The 17,402-nt window shown below is 32.0% G+C and overlaps 3 protein-coding genes across 3 annotated transcripts; all 3 read right to left on the reverse strand.

Moving 5' to 3' along the window:
• Window positions 1-1,854: 1,854 nt before the first annotated feature.
• Window positions 1,855-2,669, reverse strand: LOC128702790 (neuropeptide-like protein 29). The gene is made up of 2 exons (XM_053797221.2): window positions 2,629-2,669; window positions 1,855-2,278 (listed from the first exon to the last, which is right to left on the reverse strand). Exons 1-2 carry the CDS (start codon window positions 2,638-2,640, stop codon window positions 1,952-1,954), a joined length of 339 nt encoding a protein of 112 aa, XP_053653196.1. The 5' UTR covers window positions 2,641-2,669; the 3' UTR covers window positions 1,855-1,951.
• A 5,097-nt stretch (window positions 2,670-7,766) lies between these two features.
• Window positions 7,767-8,625, reverse strand: LOC138855041 (neuropeptide-like protein 29). Its single transcript, XM_070101792.1, has 2 exons — window positions 8,526-8,625; window positions 7,767-8,175 (listed from the first exon to the last, which is right to left on the reverse strand). The coding sequence occupies exons 1-2, from the start codon at window positions 8,535-8,537 to the stop codon at window positions 7,849-7,851; spliced, it is 339 nt and encodes a 112-aa protein (XP_069957893.1). The 5' UTR covers window positions 8,538-8,625; the 3' UTR covers window positions 7,767-7,848.
• Window positions 8,626-13,735: 5,110 nt separating this feature from the next.
• Window positions 13,736-14,575, reverse strand: LOC128702792 (neuropeptide-like protein 29). The gene is made up of 2 exons (XM_053797223.2): window positions 14,495-14,575; window positions 13,736-14,144 (listed from the first exon to the last, which is right to left on the reverse strand). Exons 1-2 carry the CDS (start codon window positions 14,504-14,506, stop codon window positions 13,818-13,820), a joined length of 339 nt encoding a protein of 112 aa, XP_053653198.1. The 5' UTR covers window positions 14,507-14,575; the 3' UTR covers window positions 13,736-13,817.
• Window positions 14,576-17,402: the final 2,827 nt, after the last annotated feature.

Consider the following 17,402-nt stretch of genomic DNA (forward strand, 5'->3'; position numbering starts at 1 on the left):
CTGTCAAATAAATGGGTAAAGCGTCTTCTGATTATCAATAAATAATAGTGCTAACGTCATTTAAAACTTAAGTCAACTTTTTGTTCTTTAATGTGCTTCTAACATCTGTGTGATGGCAAGACTATTGCTAAACATTTGTATATTGTGTAAACTTAGCTAACATAAACATATTTCCTTACTTAATGTACTAAGGACATTGGCCTTTATGGTCTCTTTGATATGATTGACTTGAATTTGTTGTGTATGTCCTTATTCACCCTTTTTTCCAAAATTTCATATTAATTTTATTTTGATGACTTTAAAAGATTCCTCTGATTCCCTAAAAAATCTTTGTCACTAGTATATGACCACATCAAAAGTTTTGGTGCACTCTGCGCATTTCCACTCGCATGAGGCAGGAAAGACTTGGATTATGGAATACGTGGATTCACTTATCGGACTGCGCTGCAAAAGAAATACATCCAGTTTGATTTCGGGTTGTTCATTTCTTTTAGAACTTCCAAACCAAGCAAACTAACCTTCTTCATGCTATGTCTCCGTATCATCTCTTCTGTCTGCTAGATAGTATTGTTGTATCACAATTGCCATGCATGCATGACGCATAATATTAGTAGCCCAAAGTGGTAGAAAATGATCGATTGGAGCAGAAGTACACCAATTGATGAGTCTACAACCAATTCTACCTGAAACTTCTACCTTCCATGTCTTGTATCCTTCTCGCCCGTTTACTCATTTACTAATTTTTCAAATTATTTAATAGTATTGTATATTATTAGTCACATTGTTATCGCCATTATTATAATAATAATAATTATCGTTATTTTTATTTTTATATTTATATTTATATTTAATACATTTTGATTTAATCGAAACTTATTCTTTTACTCTGTGTATCTGTTTTCGTTTAATTGTAACTAATAATTTTAATTGCAACTGCAATTATTTTAATTGCACAAATTTTACCAGTAATCTTTTTATTTGTAATCATTTTTTTTTATTATTTATTTTCTACTGAGCTTTTATTTTTTAAAAATAGTGATAATTGACTGTTCTTCAATAATAGGATTAATTTACACTTTATTAGCATCATTTAATAAAAATCTTTTTATGTAGTGTCGAATCCTTTTAATTAGCTAATTATTTTTACTGTAATTGAAAGTGACTGCTGAAAAGCATCCGTAAGTGACAGCGGTAATATAGTTCCAAATTTATTTGCTTTTTTGCTTTGATGATCATGCATTATAGAATACTTTTTTTTCTTTCATAAATGTTACATTTCTTCTGGTATGAATTTGCCCATGGATATAATTCATTATGCTACAAAATTCGGCTAACAATTTTCTTTTTCCCCTATACACATTTCAGATGACAAATACAAATGCAAAAGAAGATATTCACTAGATAAAATAACTCCATTACAATGATTTGTTATTAGACTGGTTGTATGGAAAATTTAACACAATACAAATTAATGTTAATTCATGCCAAGAAAAAAGTCTGGTAAAAAAGAAAACTGAGCAGTTATTTTTAAGGAGCGAGTTCTCCAATAAACTCAGGGTTGAACATAAATAATGCTTCAGACAGGATTTTTATGCAAAATTATGTTCATGGAGTCAAAAGGCCCGCAATACTCTAATAAAATCTTTATACAAGCTGTCAAATCCACGTAATTTTGCAATACTGGAGTTTCTATTTCATAGAATGAAGAAAGTTTTACTATAGAAAATTAAAAGGAATGTGTTATTTAAAATTATAGTTTTGTAATTTTCTGAAAGTTTCCATATAATGGAAAGTCATTTTATTATACATTCCATATTTAATACATATATTTCAACAATTAGAGGATCTGATTTACATTAAAATTAGATATTTTTGCTCTAAATATTTATTTTTGTATTTTTAAAGAAATAGTAAAGAGAACTGAGATTGGACAGTTGATAACATTAGTAGTTCAGCCATTGTATCCATAGCCGCCATATCCTCGTCCAAAGCCTCCGAAGCCGCGGCCGAATCCTCCAAAACCACCAAAGCCTCTGAGGCCTCCATAGCCTCTCAAGTAACCAGGATCAGCTTCGGGCTCAGCAGCAGCCTCAGCGACAGGCTCGGCGCTCCTCTTTCCACGATAGTGTCCATAGCCTCCATATCCTCCCCTGAAGCCTCCAAAGCCTCCAAACCCACCAAAGCCTCCGAAACCTCTCCGGTAACCAGGCTCGGCATCTGGGGAAGGTGTGGCGCTTGTGGCAGCCAAGCACAATGTGGCCAGGACGGCAAAAATGACCTGTTGGATTCACATTAATATTTATTTTAAAACTTATTATTTTAGTAAAGTTTTAAGTGCTAGTGCGTCGTGAGGAGTAGTTACCAACGCATGGTGCAAAAAAACAGAGAAGTGTTTTGTAAATTACTTAATAGGTAAACAGTTACTAATGCTTTTCAACGTAGGTACATATACCTCATGCATTTAGTTTAATATTTTTGAGAATTACGTTTTATCAAAAGGCAAATGAAAATTAAATAGAATAAACAACTAGCAGAATAATTGATCCATACACCGATGTTACGTATATATTGTGAAAACTTAAATAAAGCTTAAATGAAGCACTCTGAGCGCAAGAAAGTGTAACTTACAAGGGAGTTCATGGCTCAAAAGGATCTGTGTATCGACTGTGAGAAGCTGAAGGAAGCGCATCCTTTTATACCACACACCAGCTAGACCCGCCCATAAGCTCTCACTGTTCCTGCACACATTTTCAAGGACATTGACAACATTTTATGATCTCCATGCGTAACCCTTATCATCTCTCTCTCTCTCTCTCTCTCTCTCTCTCTCTCTCTCTCTCTCTCTCTCTCTCTCTCTCTCTCTCTCTTTATATATATATATATATATATATATATATATATATATATATATATATATATATATATATATATATATATATATATACATATATATATATATATATATATATATATATATATATATATATATATATATATACATATATATATATATATATATATATATATATATATATATATATATATATATATATATATATATATATAATGTATATATATATATATATATCTTTCCCTATTTCTCTCTCTCAGTCTCTCCCTCCCTCTCTCTCTCTCTCTCTCTCTCTGTCTTTACTCAATGTTTGGCAACGTTATGATAAGGATCCCTAGGACAATTAACAAGCTATTTACAAGTTAATCATTCGTAACTTCATTGACAAGCTAAAATCTGATACATACATCAGCTCATCAAAAGCATTTTGATTGTTATGAAACGTACAGGTAGGGAAAAGGGTGAAGTTGGAGGCATCTGTGGATCAGCATTTTCATTTGATCAACTGACTTTATCTCGCTGACATCATATTGCTGTACGAATGTGTTCCATGCTCGAATCATCCTGGGGATAAATGATCTCAGATGAAGTGATGTTCTGGAGAAGGGTACAGCCAGAGTGAAGTTGCTACTTCTTGCCCGTCTTGTGATATCGAAGCTTGTTTCTTGTTATCCTCAAAGTGGATCCAAGTGTGGTACTTTGACAATATTGACCTTGTATATAACAGTAAGGCTCTGCTGAAATGATAGATCTATCAAGGATGGGTCCAGGCGAGAGATGAGACATCTTGCTCTGTAATCTACTCTGTCAAGCAGTCGCAGATGAGAGAGAAGGCAGGCAAACCAAGTAAGTGGAGCATACTCAAGGTGTGAGCGTACTTGTGTCTCATACAGGATCTTCCAACCCCTACTCTCAAGCAAAAGCGAGATTCGGCGAAGTGTTGTAAGCTTCCTGGCTCCCTTGTTTGCAAGATTTACAACATGGTTCTTCATAGTCAGTTTGGAGTCAAATTTCACCCCAAGGATATCAACCTCTTCCCCAGATAGCAACACCATCCCATTCATACTTACTACTTCACCGGCATTACCAACATGGTGCCTAGACACCATCATCATTTGTGTTTTCTCAAATGCAAATGTTACTTGCCATCTGTTTCCCTAAGCAGACAGAGCTCTGAGCTGGTGATTGATGTAGCTTAGAGCAGCTTCTATTTCTTCTCTTGGATAAGTGTCAGTGTACAGTGGTCTGCAGATGCAGGTGATTCTGCGATGGGATGAAGGTCATTGAAGAAGACTTTACATAACAATGGTCCAAGCACTCTTCCTTGTGGAACACTTGCCCCACTAAGACGCCTTGCTGATTCTGTTCCATTGAGAAGTACCCTTAGAGATCTATCATGAAAGTAATCACTGAGGAGACATAGCACAGAGCTTGCAATTCCCAGAGCTTGCAGTTTTGCTAAAAGGCACTGGTGCCACACCCAGTCGAAAACACCAGCAATGACCAATGCTACAACACTACAGACTTTGGATTCATCCAGTGACTGACCTGCCTCAAGAGACAACCCAACATACTATAAACAATATGAACCTAGGGAACTAGGCTTAAAAAATAGTTTTTGAGCATCCACTGCCACGAGTGCCATCGCAGCATGAAACAAGCATAGCTCGCTATGTTCATGTTGTTAGTAGGATCGATTACGGAGTGGATCACGTGCTACGTGCGTTGTGTTGTCTCTTGAGGCGGGACAATGTGTCGTGGAGTCGAACCCTGGCCTGCCGCATTTTTGTTAAATAATTCAGTACCACCTGTTTCGTGATTAGATTGATATGTACTGTATATATATATATATATATATATATATATATATATATATATATATATATATATATATATATATATATATATATATATATATATATATATATATATATATATATATATATATATATATATATATATATATATATATATATATATATATATATATATATATATATATATACATATATATATATATATGTTTATATATATATATATATATATATATATATATATATATATATTTATATATGTATTTATATGTATGTATATATATATATATATATATATATATATATATATATATATATATATATATATATATATATATATGTATATATATATATATATATATATATATATATATATATTTATATATATATATATATATATAAACATACATATAAATATATAACATATATATATACATATATAAATACATATAAATACATATATAAACATATATATAAATATATAAATTATATATACATATAAAACACATATATATATTTATATATATATATATATATACATGCGGTTCTCTCTCACAGGAGTGGGCCAGTACAACATGGGTTTGAATCCTTCGCTAACGTAGTGTTGTTATTGATCAATGTCACTCGTATTTGGTTACAATAATATATGTGCTGTTCGTAGGCTAGTACACCAAACAGGGATGAGAATATAATTAATACGAAAACTCCCACACCTATGTACTTCCTCGGAACAAGAGTAACACACCTTTTATTTGCGATTTGCGATTTTGGCTTAAATAGTAAAATTCTTCTTGTGGAATAAGGTCAACGAAAATTTGAGTTTGCAGTAATTTCGTAAAAATCATTCAGAACCTAAAGAATAAAAATACATTTTATTGTGATTGTTTATTATTAAATTATTTTAAACTTATCTAATTTGCATTTAGTTGCACTAGGCTAAATAAAATTTCACTTGTTTCCAAATTTCTTTTGGTTCAAAATTATAATTTTTTACATTAACATATATGAAAAAACTATATCTTTGAACGTATATGAGAAAATTTAGAAAGGATTTAATTTTACAAGAGTTCTTTCTAATTGACCAAATTTATTTATTAGTCACAATAGGTGCTGAATGCATTTTCTTTTCAGCTTTAACTTTTATTGCTGTTAAGTTTTCTGCAAGGGAAACAGTCTATTGATTTTTCGTTAAGTTATCAGTTGTCAGTTTAATTAATAAAATATGTTTCTGTCAAATGAATGTGCAAAGCGTCTTCTGCTTATCAATAAATAATTGTGCTAACGTCATTTAAAACTTAAGTCAACTTTTTGTTCTTTAATGTGCTTATAACATCTGTGTGATGGCAAGACTATTGCAAAACATTTGTATATTGTGTAAACTTAGCTAACATAAACATATTTCCTTACTTAATGTACTAAGGACATTGGCCTTTATGGTCTCTTTGATATGATTGACTTGAATTTGTTCTGTGTATGTCCTTATTCACCCTTTTTTCCAAATTTTCATATTAATTTTATTTTGATGACTTTAAAAGATTCCTCTGATTCCCTAACAAATCTTTGTCACTAGTATATGACCACATCAAAAGTTTTGGTGCACTCTGAACATTTCCACTCACATCAGGCAGAAAAGACTTGGATTATGGAATACGTGGATTCACTTATCGGACTGCGCTGCAAAAGAAATACATCCAGTTTGATTTCGGGTTGTTCATTTCTTTTAGAACTTCCAAACCAAGCAAACTAACCTTCTTCATGCTATGTCTCCGTATCATGTCTTCTGTCTGCTAGATAGTATTGTTGTATCACAATTGCCATGCATGCATGACGCATAATATTAGTAGCCCAAAGTGGTAGAAAATGATCGATTGGAGCAGAAGTACACCAATTGATGAGTCTACAACCAATTCTACCTGAAACTTCTACCTTCCATGTCTTGTATCCTTCTCGCCCGTTTACTCATTTACTAATTTTTCAAATTATTTAATAGTATTGTATATTATTAGTCACATTGTTATCGCCATTATTATAATAATAATAATTATCGTTATTTTTATTTTTGTATTTACATTTATATTTAATACATTTTGATTTAATCGAAACTTATTCTTTTACTCTGTGTATCTGTTTTCGTTTAATTGTAACTAATAATTTTAATTGCAACTGCAATTATTTTAATTGCACAAATTTTACCAGTAATCTTTTTATTTGTAATCATTTTGTTTTTATTATTTATTTTCTACTGAGCTTTTATTTTTTAAAAATAGTGATAATTGACTGTTCTTCAATAATAGGATTAATTTACACTTTATTAGCATCATTTAATAAAAATCTTTTTATGTAGTGTCGAATCCTTTTAATTAGCTAATTATTTTTACTGTAATTGAAAGTGACTGCTGAAAAGCATCCGTAAGTGACAGCGGTAATATAGTTCCAAATTTATTTGCTTTTTTGCTTTGATGATCATGCATTATAGAATACTTTTTTTTCTTTCATAAATGTTACATTTCTTCTGGTATGAATTTGCCCATGGATATAATTCATTATGCTACAAAATTCAGCTAACAATTTTCTTTTTCCCCTATACACATTTCAGATGACAAATACAAATGCAAAAGAAGATATTCAGTAGATAAAAATAACTCCATTACAATGATTTGTTATTAGACTGGTTGTATGGAAAATTTAACACAATACAAATTAATGTTAATTCATGCCAAGAAAAAAGTCTGGTAAAAAAGAAAACTGAGCAGTTATTTTTAAGGAGCGAGTTCTCCAATAAACTCAGGGTTGAACATAAATAATGCTTCAGACAGGATTTTTATGCAAAATTATGTTCATGGAGTCAAAAGTCCCGCAATACTCTAATAAAATCTTTATACAAGCTGTCAAATCCACGTAATTTTGCAATACTGGAATTTCTATTTCATAGAATGAAGAAATTTTTACTATAGAAAATTAAAAGGAATGTGTTATTTAAAATTATAGTTTTGTAATTTTCTGAAAGTTTCCATATAATGGAAAGTCATTTTATTATACATTCCATATTTAATACATATATTTCAACAATTAGAGGATCTGATTTACATTAAAATTAGATATTTTTGCTCTATATATTTATTTTTGTATTTTTAAAGAAATAGTAAAGAGAACTGAGATTGGACAGTTGATAACATTAGTAGTTCAGCCATTGTATCCATAGCCGCCATATCCTCGTCCAAAGCCTCCGAAGCCGCGGCCGAATCCTCCAAAACCACCAAAGCCTCTGAGGCCTCCATAGCCTCTCAAGTAACCAGGATCAGCTTCGGGCTCAGCAGCAGCCTCAGCGACAGGCTCGGCGCTCCTCTTTCCACGATAGTGTCCATAGCCTCCATATCCTCCCCTGAAGCCTCCAAAGCCTCCAAACCCACCAAAGCCTCCGAAACCTCTCCGGTAACCAGGCTCGGCATCTGGGGAAGGTGTGGCGCTTGTGGCAGCCAAGCACAATGTGGCCAGGACGGCAAAAATGACCTGTTGGATTCACATTAATATTTATTTTAAAACTTATTATTTTAGTAAAGTTTTAAGTGCTAGTGCGTCGTGAGGAGTATTTACCAACGCATGGTGCAAAAAAACAGAGGAGTGTTTTGTAAATTACTTAATAGGTAAACAGTTACTAATGCTTTTCAACGTAGGTACATATTCCTCATGCATTTAGTTTAATATTTTTGAGAATTACGTTTTATCAAAAGGCAAATGAAAATTAAATAGAATAAACAACTAGCAGAATAATTGATCCATACACCGATGTTACGTATATATTGTGAAAACTTAAATAAAGCTTAAATGAAGCACTCTGAGCGCAAGAAAGTGTAACTTACAAGGGAGTTCATGGCTCAGAAGGATCTGTGTATCGACTGTGAGAAGCTGAAGGAAGCGCATCCTTTTATACCACACACCAGCTAGACCCGCCCATAAGCTCTCACTGTTCCTGCACACATTTTCAAGGACATTGACAACATTTTATGATCTCCATGCGTAACCCTTATCATCTCTCTCTCTCTCTCTCTCTCTCTCTCTCTCTCTTTATATATATATATATATATATATATATATATATATATATATATACATTTATATATATATATACATATATATATATATATATATATATATATATATATATAAATATATATATATATATACAGATATATATATACACATATATATATATATATATATATATATATATATATATATATATATATATATATATATATATATATATATATATATATATATATATATATATATATATATCTTTCCCTATTTCTCTCTCTCTCTCTCTCTCTCTCTCTCTCTCTCTCTCTCTCTCTCTCTCTCTCTCTCTCTCTCTCTCTCTCTCTCTCTCTCTCTGTCTTTACTCAATGTTTGGCAACGTTATGATAAGGATCCCTAGGACTATTAACAAGCTATTTACAAGTTAATCATTCGTAACTTCATTGACAAGCTAAAATCTGATACATACATCAGCTCATCAAAAGCATTTTGATTGTTATGAAACGTACAGGTAGGGAAAAGGGTGAAGTTGGAGGCATCTGTGGATCAGCATTTTCATTTGATCAACTGACTTTATCTCACTTACATCATACTGCTGTACGAATGTGTTCCATGCTCGAATCATCCTGGGGATAAATGATCTCAGATGAAGTGATGTTCTGGAGAAGGGTACAGCCAGAGTGAAGTTGAGACTTCTTGCCCGTCTTGTGATATCGAAGCTTGTTTCTTGTTATCCTCAAAGTGGATCCAAGTGTGGTACTTTGACAATATTGACCTTGTACATAACAGTAAGGCTCTGCTGAAATGATAGATCTATCAAGGATGGGTCCAGGCGAGAGATGAGACATCTTGCTCTGTAATCTACTCTGTCAAGCAGTCGCAGATGAGAGAGAAGGCAGGCAAACCAAGTAAGTGGAGCATACTCAAGGTGTGAGCGTACTTGTGTCTCATACAGGATCTTCCAACCCCTACTGTCAAGCAAAAGCGAGATACGGCGAAGTGGTGTAAGCTTCCTGGCTCCCTTGTTTGCAAGATTTACAACATGGTTCTTCATAGTCAGTTTGGAGTCAAATTTCACCCCAAGGATATCAACCTCTTCCCCAGATACCAACACCATCCCATTCATACTTACTACTTCACCGGCATTACCAACATGGTGCCTAGACACCATCATCATTTGTGTTTTCTCAGATGCAAATGTTACTTGCCATCTGTTTCCCTAAGCTGATAGAGCTCTGAGCTGGTGATTGATGTAGCTTAGAGCAGCTTCCATTTCTTCTCTTGGATAAGTGTCAGTGTACAATGGTCTGCAGATGCAGGTGATTCTGCGATGGGATGAATGTCATTGAAGAAGACTTTACATAACAATGGTCCTAGCACTCTTCCTTGTGGAACACTTGCCCCACGAAGACGCCTTGCTGATTCCGTTCCATTGAGAAGTACCCTTAGAGATCTATCATGAAAATAATCACTGAGGAGACATAGCACAGAGCTTGCAATTCCCAGAGCTTGCAGTTTTGCTAAAAGGCACTGGTGCCACACCCAGTCGAAAAGACCAGCAATGACCAATGCTACTACACTACAGACTTTGGATTCATCCAGTGACTGACCTGCCTCAAGAGACAACCCAACATACTATAAACAATATGAACCTAGGGAACTAGGCTGAAAAATAATTTTTGAGCATCCACTGCCACGAGTGCCATCTCAGCATGAAACAAGCATAGCTCGCTAGGTTCATGTTGTTAGTAGGATCGATTACGGAGTGGATCACGTGCTACGTGCGTTGTGTTGTCTCTTGAGGCGGGACAATGTGTCGTGGAGTCGAACCCTGGATTGCCGCACTTTTGTTAAATAATTCAGTACCACTTGTTTCGTGATTAGATTGATATGTACTGTATATATATATACGTATATATATATATATATATATATATATATATATATATATATATATGTATATATATGTTTATATATATATATATATATGTTTATATATATATATGTATATATATATGTTTATATATATATATATGTATATATATATGTTTATATATATATATATGTATATATATATGTTTATATATATATATGTATATATATATGTTTATATATATATATGTATATATATATGTATATATAGATATGTATATATATATGTTTATATATATATATGTATATATATATGTTTATATATATATATATATGTATATATATATATGTTTATATATATATATATGTATATATATATATGTTTATATATATATATATATGTATATATATATATGTTTATATATATATATATATGTATATATATATATGTTTATATATATATATATATATATATATATATATATATATATATATATATATATATATATATATATATATATATATATATATATATATATATATATATATATATATATATATATATATATATATATATATATATATATATATATATATACATGCGGTTCTCTCTCACAGGAGTGGGCCAGTACAACATGGGTTTGAATCCTTCGCTAACGTAGTGTTGTTATTGATCAATGTCACTCGTATTTGGTTACAATAATATATGTGCTGTTCGTAGGCTAGTACACCAAACAGGGATGAGAATGTAATTAATACGAAAACTCCCACACCTATGTACTTCCTCGGAACAAGAGTAACACACCTTTTATTTGCGATTTGCGATTTTGGCTTAAATAATAAAATTCTTCTTGTGGAATAAGGTCAACGAAAATTTGAGTTTGCAGTAATTTCGTAAAAATCATTCTGAACCTAAAGAATAAAAATACATTTTATTGTGATTGTTTATTATTAAATTATTTTAAACTTATCTAATTTGCATTTAGTTGCACTAGGCTAAATAAAATTTCACTTGTTTCCAAATTTCTTTTGGTTCAAAATTATAATTTTTTACATTAACATATATGAAAAAACTATATCTTTGAACGTATATGAGAAAATTTAGAAAGGATTTAATTTTACAAGAGTTCTTTCTAATTGACCAAATTTATTTATTAGTCACAACAGGTGCTGAATGCATTTTCTTTTCAGCTTTAACTTTTATTGCTGTTAAGTTTTCTGCAAGGGAAACAGTCTATTGATTTTTCGTTAAGTTATCATTTGTCAGTTTAATTAATAAAATATGTTTCTGTCAAATGAATGTGTAAAGCGTCTTCTGCTTATCAATAAATAATAGTGCTAACGTCATTTAAAACTTAAGTCAACTTTTTGTTCTTTAATGTGCTTATAACATCTGTGTGATGGCAAGACTATTGCAAAACATTTGTATATTGTGTAAACTTAGCTAACATAAACATATTTCCTTACTTAATGTACTAAGGACATTGGCCTTTATGGTCTCTTTGATATGATTGACTTGAATTTGTTCTGTGTATGTCCTTATTCACCCTTTTTTCCAAAATTTCATATTAATTTTATTTTGATGACTTTAAAAGATTCCTCTGATTCCCTAACAAATCTTTGTCACTAGTATATGACCACATCAAAAGTTTTGGTGCACTCTGAACATTTCCACTCGCATCAGGCAGAAAAGACTTGGATTATGGAATACGTGGATTCACTTATCGGACTGCGCTGCAAAAGAAATACATCCAGTTTGATTTCGGGTTGTTCATTTCTTTTAGAACTTCCAAACCAAGCAAACTAACCTTCTTCATGCTATGTCTCCGTATCATCTCTTCTGTCTGCTAGATAGTATTGTTGTATCACAATTGCCATGCATGCATGACGCATAATATTAGTAGCCCAAAGTGGTAGAAAATGATCGATTGGAGCAGAAGTACACCAATTGATGAGTCTACAACCAATTCTACCTGAAACTTCTACCTTCCATGTCTTGTATCCTTCTCGCCCGTTTACTCATTTACTAATTTTTCAAATTATTTAATAGTATTGTATATTATTAGTCACATTGTTATCGCCATTATTATAATAGTAATAATTATCGTTATTTTTATTTTTATATTTATATTTATATTTAATACATTTGGATTTAATCGAAACTTATTCTTTTACTCTGTGTATCTGTTTTCGTTTAATTCTAACTAATAATTTTAATTGCAACTGCAATTATTTTAATTGCACAAATTTTACCAGTAATCTTTTTATTTGTAATCATTTTGTTTTTATTATTTATTTTCTACTGAGCTTTTATTTTTTAAAAATAGTGATAATTGACTGTTCTTCAATAATAGGATTAATTTACACTTTATTAGCATCATTTAATAAAAATCTTTTTATGTAGTGTCGAATCCTTTTAATTAGCTAATTATTTTTACTGTAATTGAAAGTGACTGCTGAAAAGCATCCGTAAGTGACAGCGGTAATATAGTTCCAAATTTATTTGCTTTTTTGCTTTGATGATCATGCATTATAGAATACTTTTTTTTCTTTCATAAATGTTACATTTCTTCTGGTATGAATTTGCCCATGGATATAATTCATTATGCTACAAAATTCGGCTAACAATTTTCTTTTTCCCCTATACACATTTCAGATGACAAATACAAATGCAAAAGAAGATATTCACTAGATAAAATAACTCCATTACAATGATTTGTTATTAGACTGGTTGTATGGAAAATTTAACACAATACAAATTAATGTTAATTCATGCCAAGAAAAAAGTCTGGTAAAAAAGAAAACTGAGCAGTTATTTTTAAGGAGCGAGTTCTCCAATAAACTCAGGGTTGAACATAAATAATGCTTCAGACAGGATTTTTATGCAAAATTATGTTCATGGAGTCAAAAGGCCCGCAATACTCTAATAAAATCTTTATACAAGCTGTCAAATCCACGTAATTTTGCAATACTGGAGTTTCTATTTCATACAATGAAGAAATTTTTACTATAGAAAATTAAAAGGAATGTGTTATTTAAAATTATAGTTTTGTAATTTTCTGAAAGTTTCCATATAATGGAAAGTCATTTTATTATACATTCCATATTTAATACATATATTTCAACAATTAGAGGATCTGATTTACATTAAAATTAGATATTTTTGCTCTATATATTTATTTTTGTATTTTTAAAGAAATAGTAAAGAGAACTGAGATTGGACAGTTGATAACATTAGTAGTTCAGCCATTGTATCCATAGCCGCCATATCCTCGTCCAAAGCCTCCGAAGCCGCGGCCGAATCCTCCAAAACCACCAAAGCCTCTGAGGCCTCCATAGCCTCTCAAGTAACCAGGATCAGCTTCGGGCTCAGCAGCAGCCTCAGCGACAGGCTCGGCGCTCCTCTTTCCACGATAGTGTCCATAGCCTCCATATCCTCCCCTGAAGCCTCCAAAGCCTCCAAACCCACCAAAGCCTCCGAAACCTCTCCGGTAACCAGGCTCGGCATCTGGGGAAGGTGTGGCGCTTGTGGCAGCCAAGCACAATGTGGCCAGGACGGCAAAAATGACCTGTTGGATTCACATTAATATTTATTTTAAAACTTATTATTTTAGTAAAGTTTTAAGTGCTAGTGCGTCGTGAGGAGTAGTTACCAACGCATGGTGCAAAAAAACAGAGAAGTGTTTTGTAAATTACTTAATAGGTAAACAGTTACTAATGCTTTTCAACGTAGGTACATATACCTCATGCATTTAGTTTAATATTTTTGAGAATTACGTTTTATCAAAAGGCAAATGAAAATTAAATAGAATAAACAACTAGCAGAATAATTGATCCATACACCGATGTTACGTATATATTGTGAAAACTTAAATAAAGCTTAAATGAAGCACTCTGAGCGCAAGAAAGTGTAACTTACAAGGGAGTTCATGGCTCAGAAGGATCTGTGTATCGACTGTGAGAAGCTGAAGGAAGCGCATCCTTTTATACCACACACCAGCTAGACCCGCCCATAAGCTCTCACTGTTCCTGCACACATTTTCAAGAACATTGACAACATTTTATGATCTCCATGCGTAAACCTTATCATCTCTCTCTCTCTCTCTCTCTCTCTCTCTCTCTCTCTCTCTCTCTCTATCTATATATATATATATATATATATATATATATATATATATATAAAAATATATATAAAAATATAATTATAAATATATATATATATATATATATATATATATATATATATATATATATATATATATATATATATATATATATATATATATATATATATATATATATATATATATATATATATATATATATATATATATATAATGTATATATATATATATCTTTCCCTATTTCTCTCTCTCACTCTCTCTCTCTCTCTCTCTCTCTCTCTCTCTCTCTCTCTCTCTCTCTCTCTCTCTCTCTCTCTCTCTCTCTCTCTGTCTTTACTCAATGTTTGGCAACGTTATGATAAGGATCCCTAGGACTATTAACAAGCTATTTACAAGTTAATCATTCGTAACTTCATTGAAAAGCTAAAATCTGATACATACATCAGCTCATCAAAAGCATTTTGATTGTTATGAAACGTACAGGTAGGGAAAAGGGTGAAGTTGGATGCATCTGTGGATCAGCATTTTCATTTGATCAACTGACTTTATCTCGCTGACATCATACTGCTGTACGAATGTGTTCCATGCTCGAATCATCCTGGGGATAAATGATCTCAGATGAAGTGATGTTCTGGAGAAGGGTACAGCCAGAGTGAAGTTGATACTTCTTGCCCGTCTTGTGATATCGAAGCTTGTTTCTTGTTATCCTCAAAGTGGATCCAAGTGTGGTACTTTGACAATATTGACCTTGTACATAACAGTAACGCTCTGCTGAAATGATAGATCTATCAAGGATGGGTCCAGGCGAGAGATGAGACATCTTGCTCTGTAATCTACTCTGTCAAGCAGTCGCAGATGAGAGAGAAGGCAGGCAAACCAAGTAAGTGGAGCATACTCATGGTGTGAGCGTACTTGTGTCTCATACAGGATCTTCCAACCCCTACTGTCAAGCAAAAGCGAGATACGGCGAAGTGCTGTAAGCTTCCTGGCTCCCTTGTTTGCAAGATTTACAACATGGTTCTTCATAGTCAGTTTGGAGTCAAATTTCACCCCAAGGATATCAACCTCTTCCCCAGATACCAACACCATCCCATTCATACTTACTACTTCACCGGCATTACCAACATGGTGCCTAGACACCATCATCATTTGTGTTTTCTCAGATGCAAATGTTACTTGCCATCTGTTTCCCTAAGCTGATAGAGCTCTGAGCTGGTGATTGATGTAGCTTAGAGCAGCTTCCATTTCTTCTCTTGGATAAGTGTCAGTGTACAGTGGTCTGCAGATGCAGGTGATTCTGCGATGGGATGAAGGTCATTGAAGAAGACTTTACATAACAATGGTCCAAGCACTCTTCCTTGTGGAACACTTGCCCCACTAAGACGCCTTGCTGATTCCGTTCCAATGAGAAGTACCCTTAGAGATCCATCATGAAAGTAATCACTGAGGAGACATAGCACAGAGCTTGCAATTCCCATAGCTTGCAGTTTTGCTAAAAGGCACTGGTGCCACACCCTGTCGAAAACACCAGCAATGACCAATGCTACTACACTACAGACTTTGGATTCATTCAGTGACTGACCTGCCTCAAGAGACAACCCAACATACTATAAACAATATGAACCTAGGGAACTAGGCTGAAAAATAATTTTTGAGCATCCACTGCCACGAGTGCCATCGCAGCATGAAACAACCATAGCTCGCTAGGTTCATGTTGTTAGTAGGATCGATTACAGAGTGGATCACGTGCTACGTGCGTTGTGTTGTCTCTTGAGGCGGGACAATGTGTCGTGGAGTCGAACCCTGGCCTGCCGCATTTTTGTTAAATAATTCAGTACCACTTGTTTTGTGATTAGATTGATATGTACTGTATATATATATATACGTATATATATATATATATATATATATATATATATATATATATATATATATATATATATATATATATATATATATATATATATATATGTATATATATATATATATATATATTTATATATATATATATGTTTATATATATATATATATATATATATATATATATATATATATATATATATATATATATATATATATATATATATATATATATATGTATTTATATATATGTATATGTATTTATGTATACATATATATATATATATATATATATTTATATATGTATATATTTATATATGTATTTATATGTATATATTTATATGTATATATATATTTATATGTATATATATATATATATATATATATATATATACGTATATATATATATATATATATATATATATATATATATATATATATATATATATATATATATATATAAATATATATATATATATATATATATATATATATATATATATATATATATATATATATATATATATATATATATATATATATACATGCGGTTCTCTCTCACAGGAGTGGGCCAGTACAACATGGGTTTGAATCCTTCGCTAACGTAGTGTTGTTATTGATCAATGTCACTCGTATTTGGTTACAATAATATATGTGCTGTTCGTAGGCTAGTACACCAAACAGGGATGAGAATGTAATTAATACGAAAACTCCCACACCTATGTACTTCCTCGGAACAAGAGTAACACACCTTTGATTTGCGATTTGCGATTTTGGCTTAAATAGTAAAATTCTTCTTGTGGAATAAGGTCAACGAAAATTTGAGTTTGCAGTAATTTCGTA

The sequence above is a fragment of the Cherax quadricarinatus genome, chromosome 79 (assembly GCF_038502225.1).
Source record: "Cherax quadricarinatus isolate ZL_2023a chromosome 79, ASM3850222v1, whole genome shotgun sequence".
Taxonomy (NCBI): domain Eukaryota; kingdom Metazoa; phylum Arthropoda; class Malacostraca; order Decapoda; family Parastacidae; genus Cherax; species Cherax quadricarinatus.